We start from the raw sequence: 14129 nt of genomic DNA on the forward strand, positions 1-14129 counted from the left end.
ACTCCATTCACCTATTCTGGACATGGAAGTATTATTCTGAGTCTACTGCTCACAAATCACAATCGTAAAAAAGAGGTAACATAATTAAAAGCTTTGCCATCTCCAGTTTACCAGTTAAACATAGGATAGAGAATGAGGACACAAACTCCCTCCCAAATGAGGACTACCACAGGGCTTCCTGTACTAATGAGGCAACACTTTGATGTGGTCAGAACGAGGCCGAAACATTATGATAACATGAAGCGGCAAAGGTTGAAACCTTATATAAAATCTTTCGGTACCACAGGCATATGAGCGGGAAGATTCCAAATCACTCTTACAAGCTAGGTGCGGTACAGATTTCACATCGCTTAGGGCAATATTCCTCTCAGCTTCTTGTGGCCTGCTCTGTACCACTGCCTCTGGAAACCAGCATTGCTCCAGTGGCTCTGTGCCGTTCAGGGAACAGAAGAAACAAGACCATGGGAGCAATGCAAGCTGCAGAGGTATAACCCAGCTACCCAACAGGGCAGTGCTACACACCCAAAATTCTTTTTCTAAGCCACCCATTACAGTGGATCTTGCCCAAGATGCAACATGAATATGGCTTCCTGCTGAAACCAGGATATTGTTGTACCAGGTAAAGCCCAGAAGCTCTGCATAGCAATTTGCTAATACTATGATATGATGGTGTGGTACTGATGGGGACTTGCTTCCAGATCCCAAAGCATAGCAATAAGTCTAGTTCCTGGCATCGTAAGTCATCTAGCTCGTTATACAAGGGTGGGACCAGAACATATCCCAGATGGTGACTCACATAGAGAATGGAAAAAAAAAAAAGTTGGAAATGGCACCACCAGCAAGGAAAGCAGGCAATGTCACAACACACCTATTTGCAAGAAGTCCACCTCATCTTTCAGGACTCATCTGATGGCAAATCAGACTTTCTTACCTTAACATGGTATGAAATAACCCCACCACCACCTCAGTCCCCAGGGGAGACAGAAGAGAAAATGTTAAGACAGCAATAGCTCCCCTTCCCAAACACACACATGCTGTTAGGCAAGTGAGAAAGGGGAATCAGGACAACAAGCAGTGCTACAGCCCTGCATGGTGTTTTCCTCCACCTCTCCAAACTGGTGGGAAAGGAACACATCTCTCCTCAGAGTAAGCTTGTCACAGCCATGGACTGGTGAACATTTTAGGAGAGATTACTGCAGAAGCAAAAACGCAGCACGGGAGCAGAAGAGTGCCGCAGATCTGCATTGCAGACTCTGCAGTTTCCCAAAGGGACTGCACAACTCACTGTTGCCAAACTGCAGACTTCTATGTATCCGTTAATGAATACCCTTCTCACTTGCTAGACATGATTTAACCTACTTCAGGTCTCAGGAAGAGGCAGCAGATTTTGTCAATTTTATATAAAAAGATACTAGTATCTGTGAAAGTTGGAGAGAGGCTTAATGATAGAAAAGTGACTCCCACAGATCTTGGAGTTCCCAGACACACAGGCAAGATGCAAGAACCATCAATATATATATGTTGCTCAATATCCAGTACAGTTCTGCTTCTGGGACAGGTAGTCAGGTGTTTAATAACACCCACATCAAGGCTTTGTCTCACACCCATGGATTAGCATAACAGTCCAGCATCTTTTACAGATCTTTGCTAAAGCTGCATGTCTTAAATAAATTAAGATAAACATCTTTTCATCTCATGAGTTAACAATAAACACTTTGGACTGTATCCATAAAACAACAAGCCAGCACTACAATACTGAAGCTCTGTGGAGCTCCTTCCTTCTGAGAAACTTTTAAAGAATCAATAGGCCAGCTACAAGCAAACTGCCATAAAATCTCTTATAAAGCTGATGTGCATTTTGTTAAAGAAACAGCAGAACAGTAAGCCAAATAGCCTATTTACTGTATGACATGGAGAAAAACGTAAGTGGAGACAAACCAAAAAAAACAAACTTATGTTTTATGCCCAAGATGCCACAGGCTCGCTATATGCTCCTGGATAAGACATTTAACACACCTCATTCCTCTTCTTTTGAATTCCACCTGCCTTGCACAGAAAGCAATTACAGTCTGTGGATCAAAATCAGCTGAACTTGGGATCAAAATGCTTCCCATTATTTAAGAACAAAAATACCCTCCATTTCTTTGCAGGATTATACCTGCTGTTTTTTGTGTTCCTGTAGATTTTTTTGCCTGAAAGCTCTTTTGCTCTCCTCCTATCATAAAATTTTACTACCATTTATTCTCAAACCTGATAGGTTTCATGTACTGATCTATTTCAGTGCTCCCTATGACTTATGCAGATGTTTTGACCATTAGCTTATCGACGCAGAAAAAAATGAAGCTGCTGTTAAGTCATTTGCCCGAGGCCATGCATGCAATCAGTGACAGAGGGCAGAAATAAAGTAGAACAATACACTGATATGTAAGCTATGTCAGGAGCAGATGGCTACTACTAAATTTCTTCTGCAAAGCACCAGAAGTTAGGACCTAACCTGTAGCCTTTCTTTGGACAGAGCATGAAAGAACGATTTAGCTTACAAGAAAATGTGCATTAAAAAGGCATATTCCTGAAATGAATAATACTATTCACAACCATACCTTTTCTGGCAATTTTCATATGCACCAATCTAAGTCTGTTAAAACACCAGATGGCACAGAAAGATTACATTACAGCCTAGGATTAAGGGGGTCAACAAGAGGTCCAATCCCATAACCTCTGCCTGCTGCAGGGTTTTTGAACAGAGGGTTGTTTTAACATGGGATTCCGTTCCTGCACCTCCTTCCTCATTTCAGGTTGGAGACAGTTATCCGCTAAGGGGTTTGTACGGACGGGTACTTCTTAGATGGTAACAGGAATGTGAAAAATTAAAGTGGCTTTTAAAGAGAACTCTTTTTCCCTGCTTCAGTTATAGAATTTTGTTTACAGAACCATGAAGTCTATTTTGTTAAGTTTCCTTTTCACAGAAGTTTAAAGTAAATTATTATTATATTTATTTCATAAGAGGAAACCACTCAAGCTCTAGACATAAATACAAACAATGCAGATTACAGTTACAATACAGAAGACAACCATAGCTCAGCTTTACGATTACAATCAGCACACTTAAAACTAGGAGGTAACTAATTCACATAGCCCCAGAATCCTAATTCTCAGCTCTCCAGAAATGCTAATAAAATAGATGAACCTTGACCTGGGAAACAAGGACACACAACGTAAGCAGAAGGGGAAAGTGACTACTCACAGACACTAACATGCCTTAAGTTAGACAGTATTAGGAAATTGTTCACTCCAAATACTTGAGCTTCCTAAGGACTACTACAAAGCATGGATTTAACACCTCAGCCCTTTGCATTTATTATTTTGATTCCTAAGCTATAACAAAAAAAAGTCTTCCAAGATGCAGCTGCAGCTCCTTCAAAATCCCTTATTGGGGATTTCTTCCCCTTTTTCTTTCTTCTCTACTATGAACGGTTTTTTATAACCAATTACAAAACACACTCTTCAACTTCCTGCCAGCAGTCAGTAAAGTGGCTATCTACTACACTCAGAAGACAAGTCCTTTAGAAAGGACTTTATTTCTGAAATTGTGGAATCTCATTTCCATCTCTGATTGCTCCAGTCATCCATTGCCTCCTGTAGAACAACAGCCAAAGGAGCCTGGATGAAACTAACAGGTGTAGGTACGTTCAAAACAGTAAGTAGGAGGACCAGCTTCTTCATGCTATCTGTAAGCCACCTACAGAATTAACTGTCAGTGAAAGCCAGAAGTTTGATAAAGTTGAAGAAAACATACAGACAAATTCATAGAAGAATATCCCCTTAAAAACTGGCAAAACAAAGAGGCTATGTCTGATTTCTGTGATTCTATGACTTAAGAGGTCTGTGAGCTGCAGATCGCAGGTGTTGCTAGACTCTACAGAGGAAGTGCCACCACATGCCCTTACACTGTTCCCTTGAAATCACCATTGGCTTACCGTCTTGAGACACAATGCGGGTTGAAGAGGAGAGACAAACATTCTCTGACACCTGTGACAGCCAAACTTTTTTTTTTTTTGGAACCATTTACCAGCTCCCTGTACTCCCTTGAGGAACAAAAGATGTTTTCTTGACCCCTCATTTTGAGCAGAAGCTTTGGTCAAAAGGGGCCACTACATGGCAAGATCATAGTGGCACATTCCCAAAAAGCTAGAAACAGAGGTCATACCAGGATTTCTAGGTTTCCATTTAGACCAGCACATGCAATTCATTTCACATTTCTCAATATTTGTTTTAGCTTTCTAAGCCCCACAACAAAGTCATATATGAAGCTGTTGCTTTCCAGAGCATGTTCCATAATGCTTTCTGGGCTCAGTTCTGTCTCCATTCAAGTTAGTCCCAGCCTCCTTTATCTGACTAATACAGGACTCATTTACTCATTCTCTTACAAATAAAGTTATTGTATTTGTAATTAATTCTACTGTTGCAGTGCAGCATTCCTCTTCAGAGAAAACCTGGTGCAAATAGATGCTACACATTTAGTATCAAGGTCTGTTAAAAAGGTGTGAGAGATGTGATACGAGGTTTATCAATTCTAAAGTAAAAACTGCAAAACAAAGCCCCAATTTACTTACATTTTAAAATTGCTTTTGCAGGTTTATATTAAGAAAAATGATGGCAAAATGAATCTTGATGAGGTTTTGGGGTTGGTTTTTGTCCTACAGTGTCAAAACCCAACAACATACCTTCTAAAGGCAGAGCATGATACACCGTAAAGCAGGCCAGACACATATCCTAGACTCTCTAGTTTGAAAAAGTAGACTTGTGCAAAAAAAAGTAAACTTGTGGAAAGTGTAGTTTTCTACTTGCAACTTATTTACCTAAACTGAGAATTCATTCAAAAGAACTATTGTATAATGATCAAGATAAGGGTCTTGACTGATAACATACTATAAAGTTGCTGCAACAACTTGAGAGAACTCCATTTTCCCTGCTTCCTCAACTTTCTCACATGATACAACATAAACTTTTGAAATAAAGTTTACGCAAATCCACAGGTTTGCAAAAAAACCCTTAAAAAGTCAGGATATCCAAAGAATAGATATTGACAGAGTCATTTTTTCTTTTTTGGACATATCATATGCAATAAATACATTGTGCAGGTCATTTGGCCTTTATTTCATTGTATAATAATGCTTTGTTTGTCGTAACGACCAAAACAGAAGATAATTTATTTCAGCACAGCCTCCCACGGACAAGCGCACCTAAAAATGAGGTTATTAAACAGAATTTTTGCATATTAAAAGTCATTACCTCTTGTACTTGGCTATTATAAAAAATCTTTCAATATATGCCATACCAGCCCTCAACGTGATCCAGTTGAGTACAAGGGCATTCTATTTTGCTTATCTATTTAAAAAAACCCCAACTATGAAGCATTTGCTATAATTGGCTAGATTTTGTTTTTAAACAAAATTATTAACAGAAGTATTCTAGTGACTGAAATAGTGAGTGCAGAGTATTGGCAAAGGTGAAAGGCGACTACCATAAGGCCAATAAAAATCTACACACAGAGTTGTTCTGCAATATCCATAAGGCATCAGATTCAAATGTATTCTTCTCAATACAATCCCTGCCACGTGCACAAGCTTCTGAGTAATGCTACCCATGAACAGTCACCTTGTAGACAGACATTTTTCGAAATGTGTTATAAATATTAAATGTGTTTAGACTATAACTCACTTTGATTACATTTTCAGGAACACGTTCTAATCTGTAGATGAAACTTGCAAGAACAGCTGAGAGATTCTCAAGCTCTGCCAGAAGATAAGGTTTAGTGCATGAGCTAATCAACACTGTTACAGAAATTAACAAGCATCTGCACTTTGATTTTAATTTGAATGCTTTCCAAAAAATACTCATTTGAAATTTAAGCTTCTGCAATGAAACATACTGATAATACATTTGCCAGAAGCCAGCAAGACCTCACGAAGCCAAACATGGATAAAGGAGACAAAAAGTTGCCTCACCAGTATGAGTAAAGTGCAACCACAGTATATGCTGACAAATCTCACTCGCTTTGATCTAGCTAGAACACTGCACCTTTACTGTGGTTACTCTGGTATCATAAACTTCAGCAAGGTCAAGGAACCAAAGTATGTATACAACGTTTATCTTGGATTGTACAACTGCAGATGAAGCCAAGGATGGTATCTTTAAGACTACTCTTACTTGTGGTAGTCAGATCAAAGTTAATGCAAATACACTGATGCACTTTGATTAAATCTGCTATGTGCAATGTAGTCAAACCTGAAGCGATCTGTGAGAATATAACGGGATATAGTCACGGCTGACAGCAGAACTTTGGAAAAACTATTTTCAGTCAAAAATTAAACCATCATGTAGTGCTATATTTTACATACACTCATTTACAAATACAAAAGAAGAAATACTCACCCTAACTTCATAAACGTTATCTGAATAGTCCACAGTCTGGCACACGTAGCTGTACCCTCGAGCTCTTGATGACAAAAACAGCTGAAAAAATTAAAGTCAGACATGAGGGGAAAGATGCCACATAAAACATGTTCATAACTATTATCAGCAAATTTCTTGCTACATCAAACTTACCAGAACAGAAATATTTAAAATATCTTTATCAGCCCTGACAATACTATTGAAAAAGCCAATATTTAGTTCTAACAACCTGTTGTTACACAGTACCTATTTTTTCTTGCAAAAGTACTCATTTTTCCCTGCATGTATCTGCCCAGATAATTAGAGCCCTGTACAAATTAGTAAGAATTCCAGTATGACCTTAAGTTATTCAAACATGAGTTTTCCTTCTGACAGCTCTAGCTTCAGAGACAGAAAATACCTAATTGCTTTCACTATAAGTGACAGAAACACTATTCCCATGATGGATTAGAGAGAACTCTCTCCAATAGACAGATATTAGATAATTTGGATCTACTATTCTAAAAACAGTATACCAATCAAAATCCAGAAAAAAAAAATCAAACCTGAACAGCCAATGCTAAGCAGCCATAAAACATCTTGAAAGAAACTGGATGAAGAAAAGCTCCCCATTTCGTGCCAACAGAAATGGCCTAAAGCACATGAAGTGCTCCTGTAGGGCCACTCCAAATAAAGCATGTTGCAATAACCTTAACAGGAGAAGATAAAGTTGACATTTGAGCAAGTTCCCATTGAAAAGAACACTTGCCTAGAGCTGTACAAGATTCAAGTAACACTTGTAAGCTTGACATTCATAAATGTTATGATGCAAGATTGTTTAAAACTAGGTAATCCCACCCTGTTAAGGATCAAAAAAGACAGCAGTGGAGCAGACATAACCTGTAAATTGTGAGCTGTAAAAGTAAAGAAGGGTGATACAAAAGGATTTCCAAAATAAACATGGGTAGGCACTGACTATTCTTACTGCTAACCTGACTTCCATCTCATTTAGACTGAGCTGGAGTTGACTTCAGTAAGTCAACCTGCACGCAGCACTAGGAGTGCAGACAGATGCAGAGATCAGTGTCATCCAGGTAAAACCAACATACAAAACCTTGTGAAACCTTCAACTTATTTGCTGCACATGTCTGTTAAGCAGGGAAGTTAAAGAACTGTCCACAGAAATGATCCTAAGAAAGAAATTCAACTACTTCTGCATCGTCCAAGTCCATTTACAAACAGCTGTAACACCACTACTCTCCAGCGTGGTCCCACACGGGCACGAACACATTTGATAGTATCAGAGAAGAGCAGGGAACAGTTTAGCCCACGCTGTTGCAGACACTACCCAATCTCTACTGCAACCTACCTTGGTCAAATTACCCAGTTCACTTGGCAAAAGGCAGTAAATTAACTTCACCAGACTGCCTCAAAGTAGAACAAGAAGAAATTCAAGATTTTGTGGCAAAACAGGGGCTACGTGTCTGGGACTTCTGCATGCTCTAAGCAAAATTTGCTCCTAATTTGAATCTGAACTTGAGTCCAACGTATAGGAGTCTTGGACTAGACAACCTAGCAGTGCTTTATGGACTTACCATTTTAATGTACACAGATGAACAATACAGCTTGCCATCAGGATGATTATTTAAATACCATCTAAAGGCATTTCACATTCAAATTCTGTTCTCAGCAATACCTAGAAACTTTACAGTCATTCACAAAATACAAACTGTGTATCATTTTACCCATAACAATTACATTACTTGTGCAAATTACAACAGTGGCACACTGGTGTTGTAAACCCCACATAGACTGAAGCAGAAGTTGCCTGGTTAAAGGGAACAATTGGAACTTGAACACCTTCCTCCTATCAGCCTCTAAGATCAAGAAAAGACACTTCCTGTAAATGTATCCAAAGCCTTAACATCCATTGAATAACAACCTCCCATTTGAAATAGCAGGAATCTAGAACCTCTGTCTGTGTCTAAAACTATGAGCTTTCAGCCCATCAGCAGCAAATGCTTCTCTGCAGTCCCCTTCATTTTTATGTTAATTCAGTGATTTGGAAATGCCATGCAAACACTTGTGTTATCCTATAAGCAACACAGGTTGGAAAATTAATTGATCACAAGTCTGGTATTATTCAGCTTATGGATAAAACAAACCAATTTAAATAAGTGAAAAAGACAGACATGGCAAAACCACTACAGAATTCATTTCAGAGGAGTTTCAGTTTTTACCTGCCAAGATGATTTGATTTCATCCATTCCCACAACTATCCTTGAGTGTCAGCATTAAATTCTGTTGTACCTGTATGTAGTATTTTATTACTTAGTTGAATAGTGCAAGGAAACAAATTTAGACAAAATGATGACTGAGGTGTGATGGCTGAACTTTTACTAAATGATGTCTTACAAAAATGACTGAAATCAGTTAATAATTTTATCATAGAAGATTTGGGGAAGGCTCAACATGCAGAGCATCATCAGATATGCCATGCTTTCATGGCGAAAGTACAGAACAGATCAGCTAGAAAAAGAGAGTTCTGCAATGCTGTAATTTTAACTGGTCTGTTCATTTGCTTACTTCTGGAAACAGATTTTGCAAATTTATGATCTGAGGTCTTCTAAAAAGAAGACTCTCAATCCACATGAGCAAAGTCACAGCAGCATAAACTACCCCTTAGCATCAGCTATATTCTGGACAGCTATCCTTGAATGATATTTACCAAACTGTTAAAGTAACCCCATTCAGCTACTGCTGAAGAGCTGATCCATTGCATTGTTACTAATCATTTTGTCTGCACAGAAAACCTAACAAACGAGAAATGCAGCAACACTGAAACTCAGAACATTGCAAACCAAATATTAAAAGACTGTATCCTTTTATTTTTATTTAAAGATACAGTTCATTTTTATTCTTATTCTAAAAGATAAGTTACGGACAAGGTACTTTTCCTCACTACAGACATCTGAATTTCTAAAAGTGATAAACACATTGACGGCACCAACAAACAGCTCAATTTCTAATAAGATACATTCTGACACCCGTTAGCATTATTAAAAATAAAATAAGTTACAACTATTAAATCTATACAGATTTTAGTTAATCTGTCCAGTATTTACACTAACATAAATCTAAGAAGAACTTGGAATAGCTGGTACACAAAGTTACTCTATAGACTCATTTAGTGCATTTATTTTCAAACAGAGCATACCTACTTACACAAATACTCACATCAAAGGCAAACTCAGCTTTAAAAGTCTATGCAAAACATTCACCCTCAACAGATGTCACGAATATGAAAGATTATTTTCATTTTGCTATCTGTAGATGCTTAAATAGGAATTCCCTCCTGCAAGAGGGCATACACACCTCTTTGAAAATGAAGAAGTTGAGTAGAACCATTCCAAAGTTGTAAACAACCAACAGGAAACGTAACTGGAAGGGCTCTCTTGTTTTCATCCATTTGGGGCCCAGCCAGACAGTGAGGAGATAAATAGTACTTATAGTCAGTGTTGGAAACGGAGACTGCATCAAGGGCCAGTCATCAACACGTTTGTCTGGAGGGAATGAAGCAAACAGAAGGAGTCAACAAGGTCTGAACAAAATGCATCTCAACATCACTTTAAGCATTCCATTTGTTAAGTATTATTCTCTCCTGGAATAGCTGCATCAGATAGTAGAAATATAACACACTCATTCTTTGTAGGAAGGTTAAAGAAAATAGTTTAAAAAAACCCCCACTATTTCACATTACCTCACAGAGATTTGTTATGTCATGCAAGTTCTATTGTCCAGTTCTACAGTCCAAAACAATAAAGCAAATAGAATCACGTGAGCCCAAACTCAACCCACTAATCCCCCACTACACAATTTTGCTTATGATGAACAGTGACTGAAGCGGCAACGTAACCAAATATTCAACAGCGCCACAAATGAAAGACACACAAATTTGGCAAAACATTGATAAAATAGCTTTTATTAGTTTAAGATTAGGCACTAAAAAGCCTCCAATTAATTTTATACAAGTTATATGTTGTTAACAAATTACCTTTGCTATTTGATGTAGGTCAGTCTCATATGTTTCAGACAGAATACTAACAATGTTACTGGAAAACAACGAAATAAAAGAGTCCAAAGGGATGGTTCTAGTCACAGTATCCTGTGCTGCCATACAGGAGACAAAGGTTTTATTTACAGTCTCCTTCAGTCACTCACGGGATCCAGAGTTACACATACTCTAGAGCCCAGAATATGCTATATTAAGTTCTGGATCTGTATCAAAAAAAGGACTCTTAGCCTGATGAACCAATGACATCTAGGATTAGAAGATGGCTCTGCTACCGAGGAGGAAAGGGAAAGACTCCAGTGACACCTTCTTATTCAAGTGTTTCCTTCCCTCCCATATGAAGGCTAATCTCTAGTTACAGCAAGAAATAAAAGCCAACTATTTCATAACTATCAATACTCTACGATGCTAACTGGATTATTTTCCAGATGCTTAGGCCAGTTGGATCTTAGACAGAAATCACACCACAGGGCTCCTTGGGAAGCTGAGACATTTAAAACACCTGCCTTCAGTCATTTGTGGGCAATTTCACACATAGCAATGCAGTTGCCCACAGACTTACCTAGAGGACAAGTTTCTTTTGGAGAACTGTTTTTCTTCATGGTAACCCAAAGACAGTGAACACCTCCTGCCCCCCATACCATAAATTAATTTCTGATTCCAGGCATACCAACAGGTAAGTTAGAAAACCCTTCTTATCTACAAAATGAGGAACTCTGATGCAATTAGGAAAGTACAGAACAGCACTGCCACTACTCCTCCTCCACTTCTTTCTCGTTTCCTTGGTTGCCCTTAAGATCATAAATTAGAACCTCATGTTAGGAGCGGATTTCATGAGACCTTCTATTTCTAATAAACAACACATATTGTTGAAAGATGGTGTGCATGGTACTGACTCTTCTTGCTGACACTGTCAGAATGGTGGGAGTCAGCGACTGCACCTACCAACAGAAGCCAAGGGCGAGATAGGGCAAGGAGTACAGGTAGGAGTGGCAAAAAATTCAGATAGATTGTAGAAATGCAGGCAGTGAAATAGAACTGAAATGAGAAGAGACAGTTACCTCTTACTTTCCAGCAAGTCCCTGGAACAGACACTTCTATTACAATATAATGTACTCTCTGTAAAACATGAGAACAATTGCTTTATAGTACAGTATAGTGTCTTGGGATGTAAAGGAACAGCCCCATTTCCCAGACGTCTCAGAATGCCTCCTACTGAAGCTGAAGTCACACCACTGCATTGCAATTATTATACTGCTGTCTCCCTTACATTTTACTTCATGCTTGCTTTTAGCAATTACTCTACCAATCTAAATTTAAAAATAGAAGATACAACATCTATAAGACGAGAGAAATGGAGAACCTCATCATCCACCTGATACGAAGCAGGGGCAAAGAAAAAAGAAAGGTGTCACTTCTTAATTAGAGATAGCTCTGGGAATAGCCAATGTGTGACATGCTTTAATCAAATCTGCATCTCACTTCAGACACTGTAGTGTCCAAAGACTTAAGAGCGGGTGAGGCAAGAGACCCAGTTGCTTTCCCAGCCTTCTTGCACTAAGTAATATAAAGAGGCAAGGACACGTTAGGGAATTTGTCTTGGAATTTTCTAGCCCAGTGTTTCATGGCATCCTGAACACTAAAGTGACAATGCTAAAAACGTGAAAAAGGAAGAAGATCGGAATTTTACCCAGGAGTTGAACGTTCCCACCCACTGCTGAGAATAGGAAACCATGACCTATCCCAGATTTCTTTTTGTGGCAGGACACAAGAGGGAAGAATGAGGATTCACTAGAAGGTGAAAGGGAAGACAAAGGGAAAACTTATATGAAAGACCAGATGCAAGTAAGCTTTGTCTCACACTTCATCAGAACTGTAAACAATTCTTCCACCTACTTTCCACAAATACTACAAATTGAAGAACTTAATTTCAGAAAACCAAGAGATATATTTAATTAACTCTGAACAACATAAGAGCACCTGGGTAGCTGCCATTACAATTCCATACCCGTATCACAGTTTCAGCCTGTTACTTTGCACAGGGTTTCTGGACAGTGAGTCACCACATCTCAGAGACAAGTCTTAAAGTATTTGAAAGAAAGGCATAGCTCACTGATACAGACTGCGTAACACATTGCCTGGGGAATCTATCTGATTGGGATTTTGGGGGCCTGACCCCTCCTAGGACAATTAATTACACTTTGAACACAAAATGAACGTATGAGAGGGAATACAATAGGTGATTCAGTTCTGGAGTACATCCTGGCCAAAACAGAAGCATATTAATAGTCAAAAAGTTTATTGTAATCCCTACTTTGCTGTAAGACCACCACCTTGCATTTATTTTGAGGGCATTTAGGAGAGTCTGCATATGATTATTTTTTACTAATAATGTGGCATCAGAAAACAAGCTACTTTTCATCCCAGAACTTGCTAGATTCAGAAACTTGTTCATCACAAGATCTCTCCTGGATAATACAAAGTAATTTGTTCAGTTTTAAACCAGCTCCACGCACCATTCTTGTTGCACAGAAGATATTACAAAACCAATTTCATTTCAGTTTATCAGGCAAGCCTGCTTGTCCATGTTCTACATAGAAAACACAGCTATATGCAAACCCTTGTTCCAAATTTCTTTTCAGATACCCTCTTTCAAACCAAGATAAATTCACCCAAGTGAAACCTCCCAAGCTACTCCAGCACCCTCCTCCTTCCCACCCCTCACCCTGTTTTAGCAAAACCAGCAAAATTTTGTGTCCTACTTACTAGCTGGTGCTGATGACCACAAATGGTTTCTGAAAATTACAGAGAACTGTGATAGCTTAAGGGGACATATGAGTGTATTAAATCCTGCAGTACTTCACATGCACTAGGTACATTATTACCTGAAAGATGAAATAAGCTTGAAATAAAAAGGCCAGCTCCCTGAATTAAAAAATCCCTCCAACTGCTTTGAAGCAAAATGACCAATGCCTTTACCTGATTAGAATTGACAGAGACTGACTGAATCTTTCAGGGGATTAATGCGTTTGTCTTTCAAATCCTAAGACTCAGATTCTAATTCAATCACAAATAAAATGTCTGTTGTGATGGCACAGCCTGTAGTACAGTGCTTTTTTTGTTAGGTGAGAGAAGTTTTAGAACAAACATTTAAAGTTGCACTCAATTGTAAAAGTGAATCCAGAGTAGAATAAGGCATCTGCTAACATGTTCCTGATAGAAAATTGCTGTTATGTAAGGAAAGAATATGAAATGTTTATATAAACAAGGTTTTCCTGTCATTTTGTGTATATACCTTTTAAAGTTTCACATTGCAAAGACAAGAAATAGAAGAACATATATATATATTTATATAAAAAAATTGTGTGTGTGTATATATATAAAAAAAATAATTGAAGTTGCCCTGAAACACCTACCCTTACAGGATCTGATTCTTTACATGGGGCAATTAACAGGAAATACACACATAAACCCCTCTGATTTATTCTTCCAAAGGAAGAACAAGAGCAGGACCAGTGAAAAGGACTGAATATCGTACCCAGTAATGTTCAAAGAGGACATAATTAACCTATATTGAACTATGGAAGGCAAATGAAGATGAATTTCAATAAGTAAGGCTGCA

The 14129-nt window shown here is 38.4% G+C and overlaps 1 protein-coding gene across 2 annotated transcripts in view; it reads right to left on the minus strand.

Moving 5' to 3' along the window:
• The window catches only part of ELOVL4 (ELOVL fatty acid elongase 4), a 31150-nt gene that overhangs the window by 3867 nt on the left and 13154 nt on the right, over nucleotides 1–14129 (minus strand). For both annotated transcript variants that reach the window (XM_054819402.1, XM_054819403.1), the window contains exons 2-3: nucleotides 9811–9998; nucleotides 6436–6516 (exon numbers count right to left, since the gene is read on the minus strand). In XM_054819402.1, the coding sequence (XP_054675377.1) occupies nucleotides 6436–6516; nucleotides 9811–9998 (269 nt within the window). The remainder of the gene's footprint in view (nucleotides 1–6435; nucleotides 6517–9810; nucleotides 9999–14129) is intronic.

This window comes from Grus americana, chromosome 3, assembly GCF_028858705.1.
Source record: "Grus americana isolate bGruAme1 chromosome 3, bGruAme1.mat, whole genome shotgun sequence".
In the NCBI taxonomy this organism is placed as follows: Eukaryota; Metazoa; Chordata; class Aves; order Gruiformes; family Gruidae; genus Grus; species Grus americana.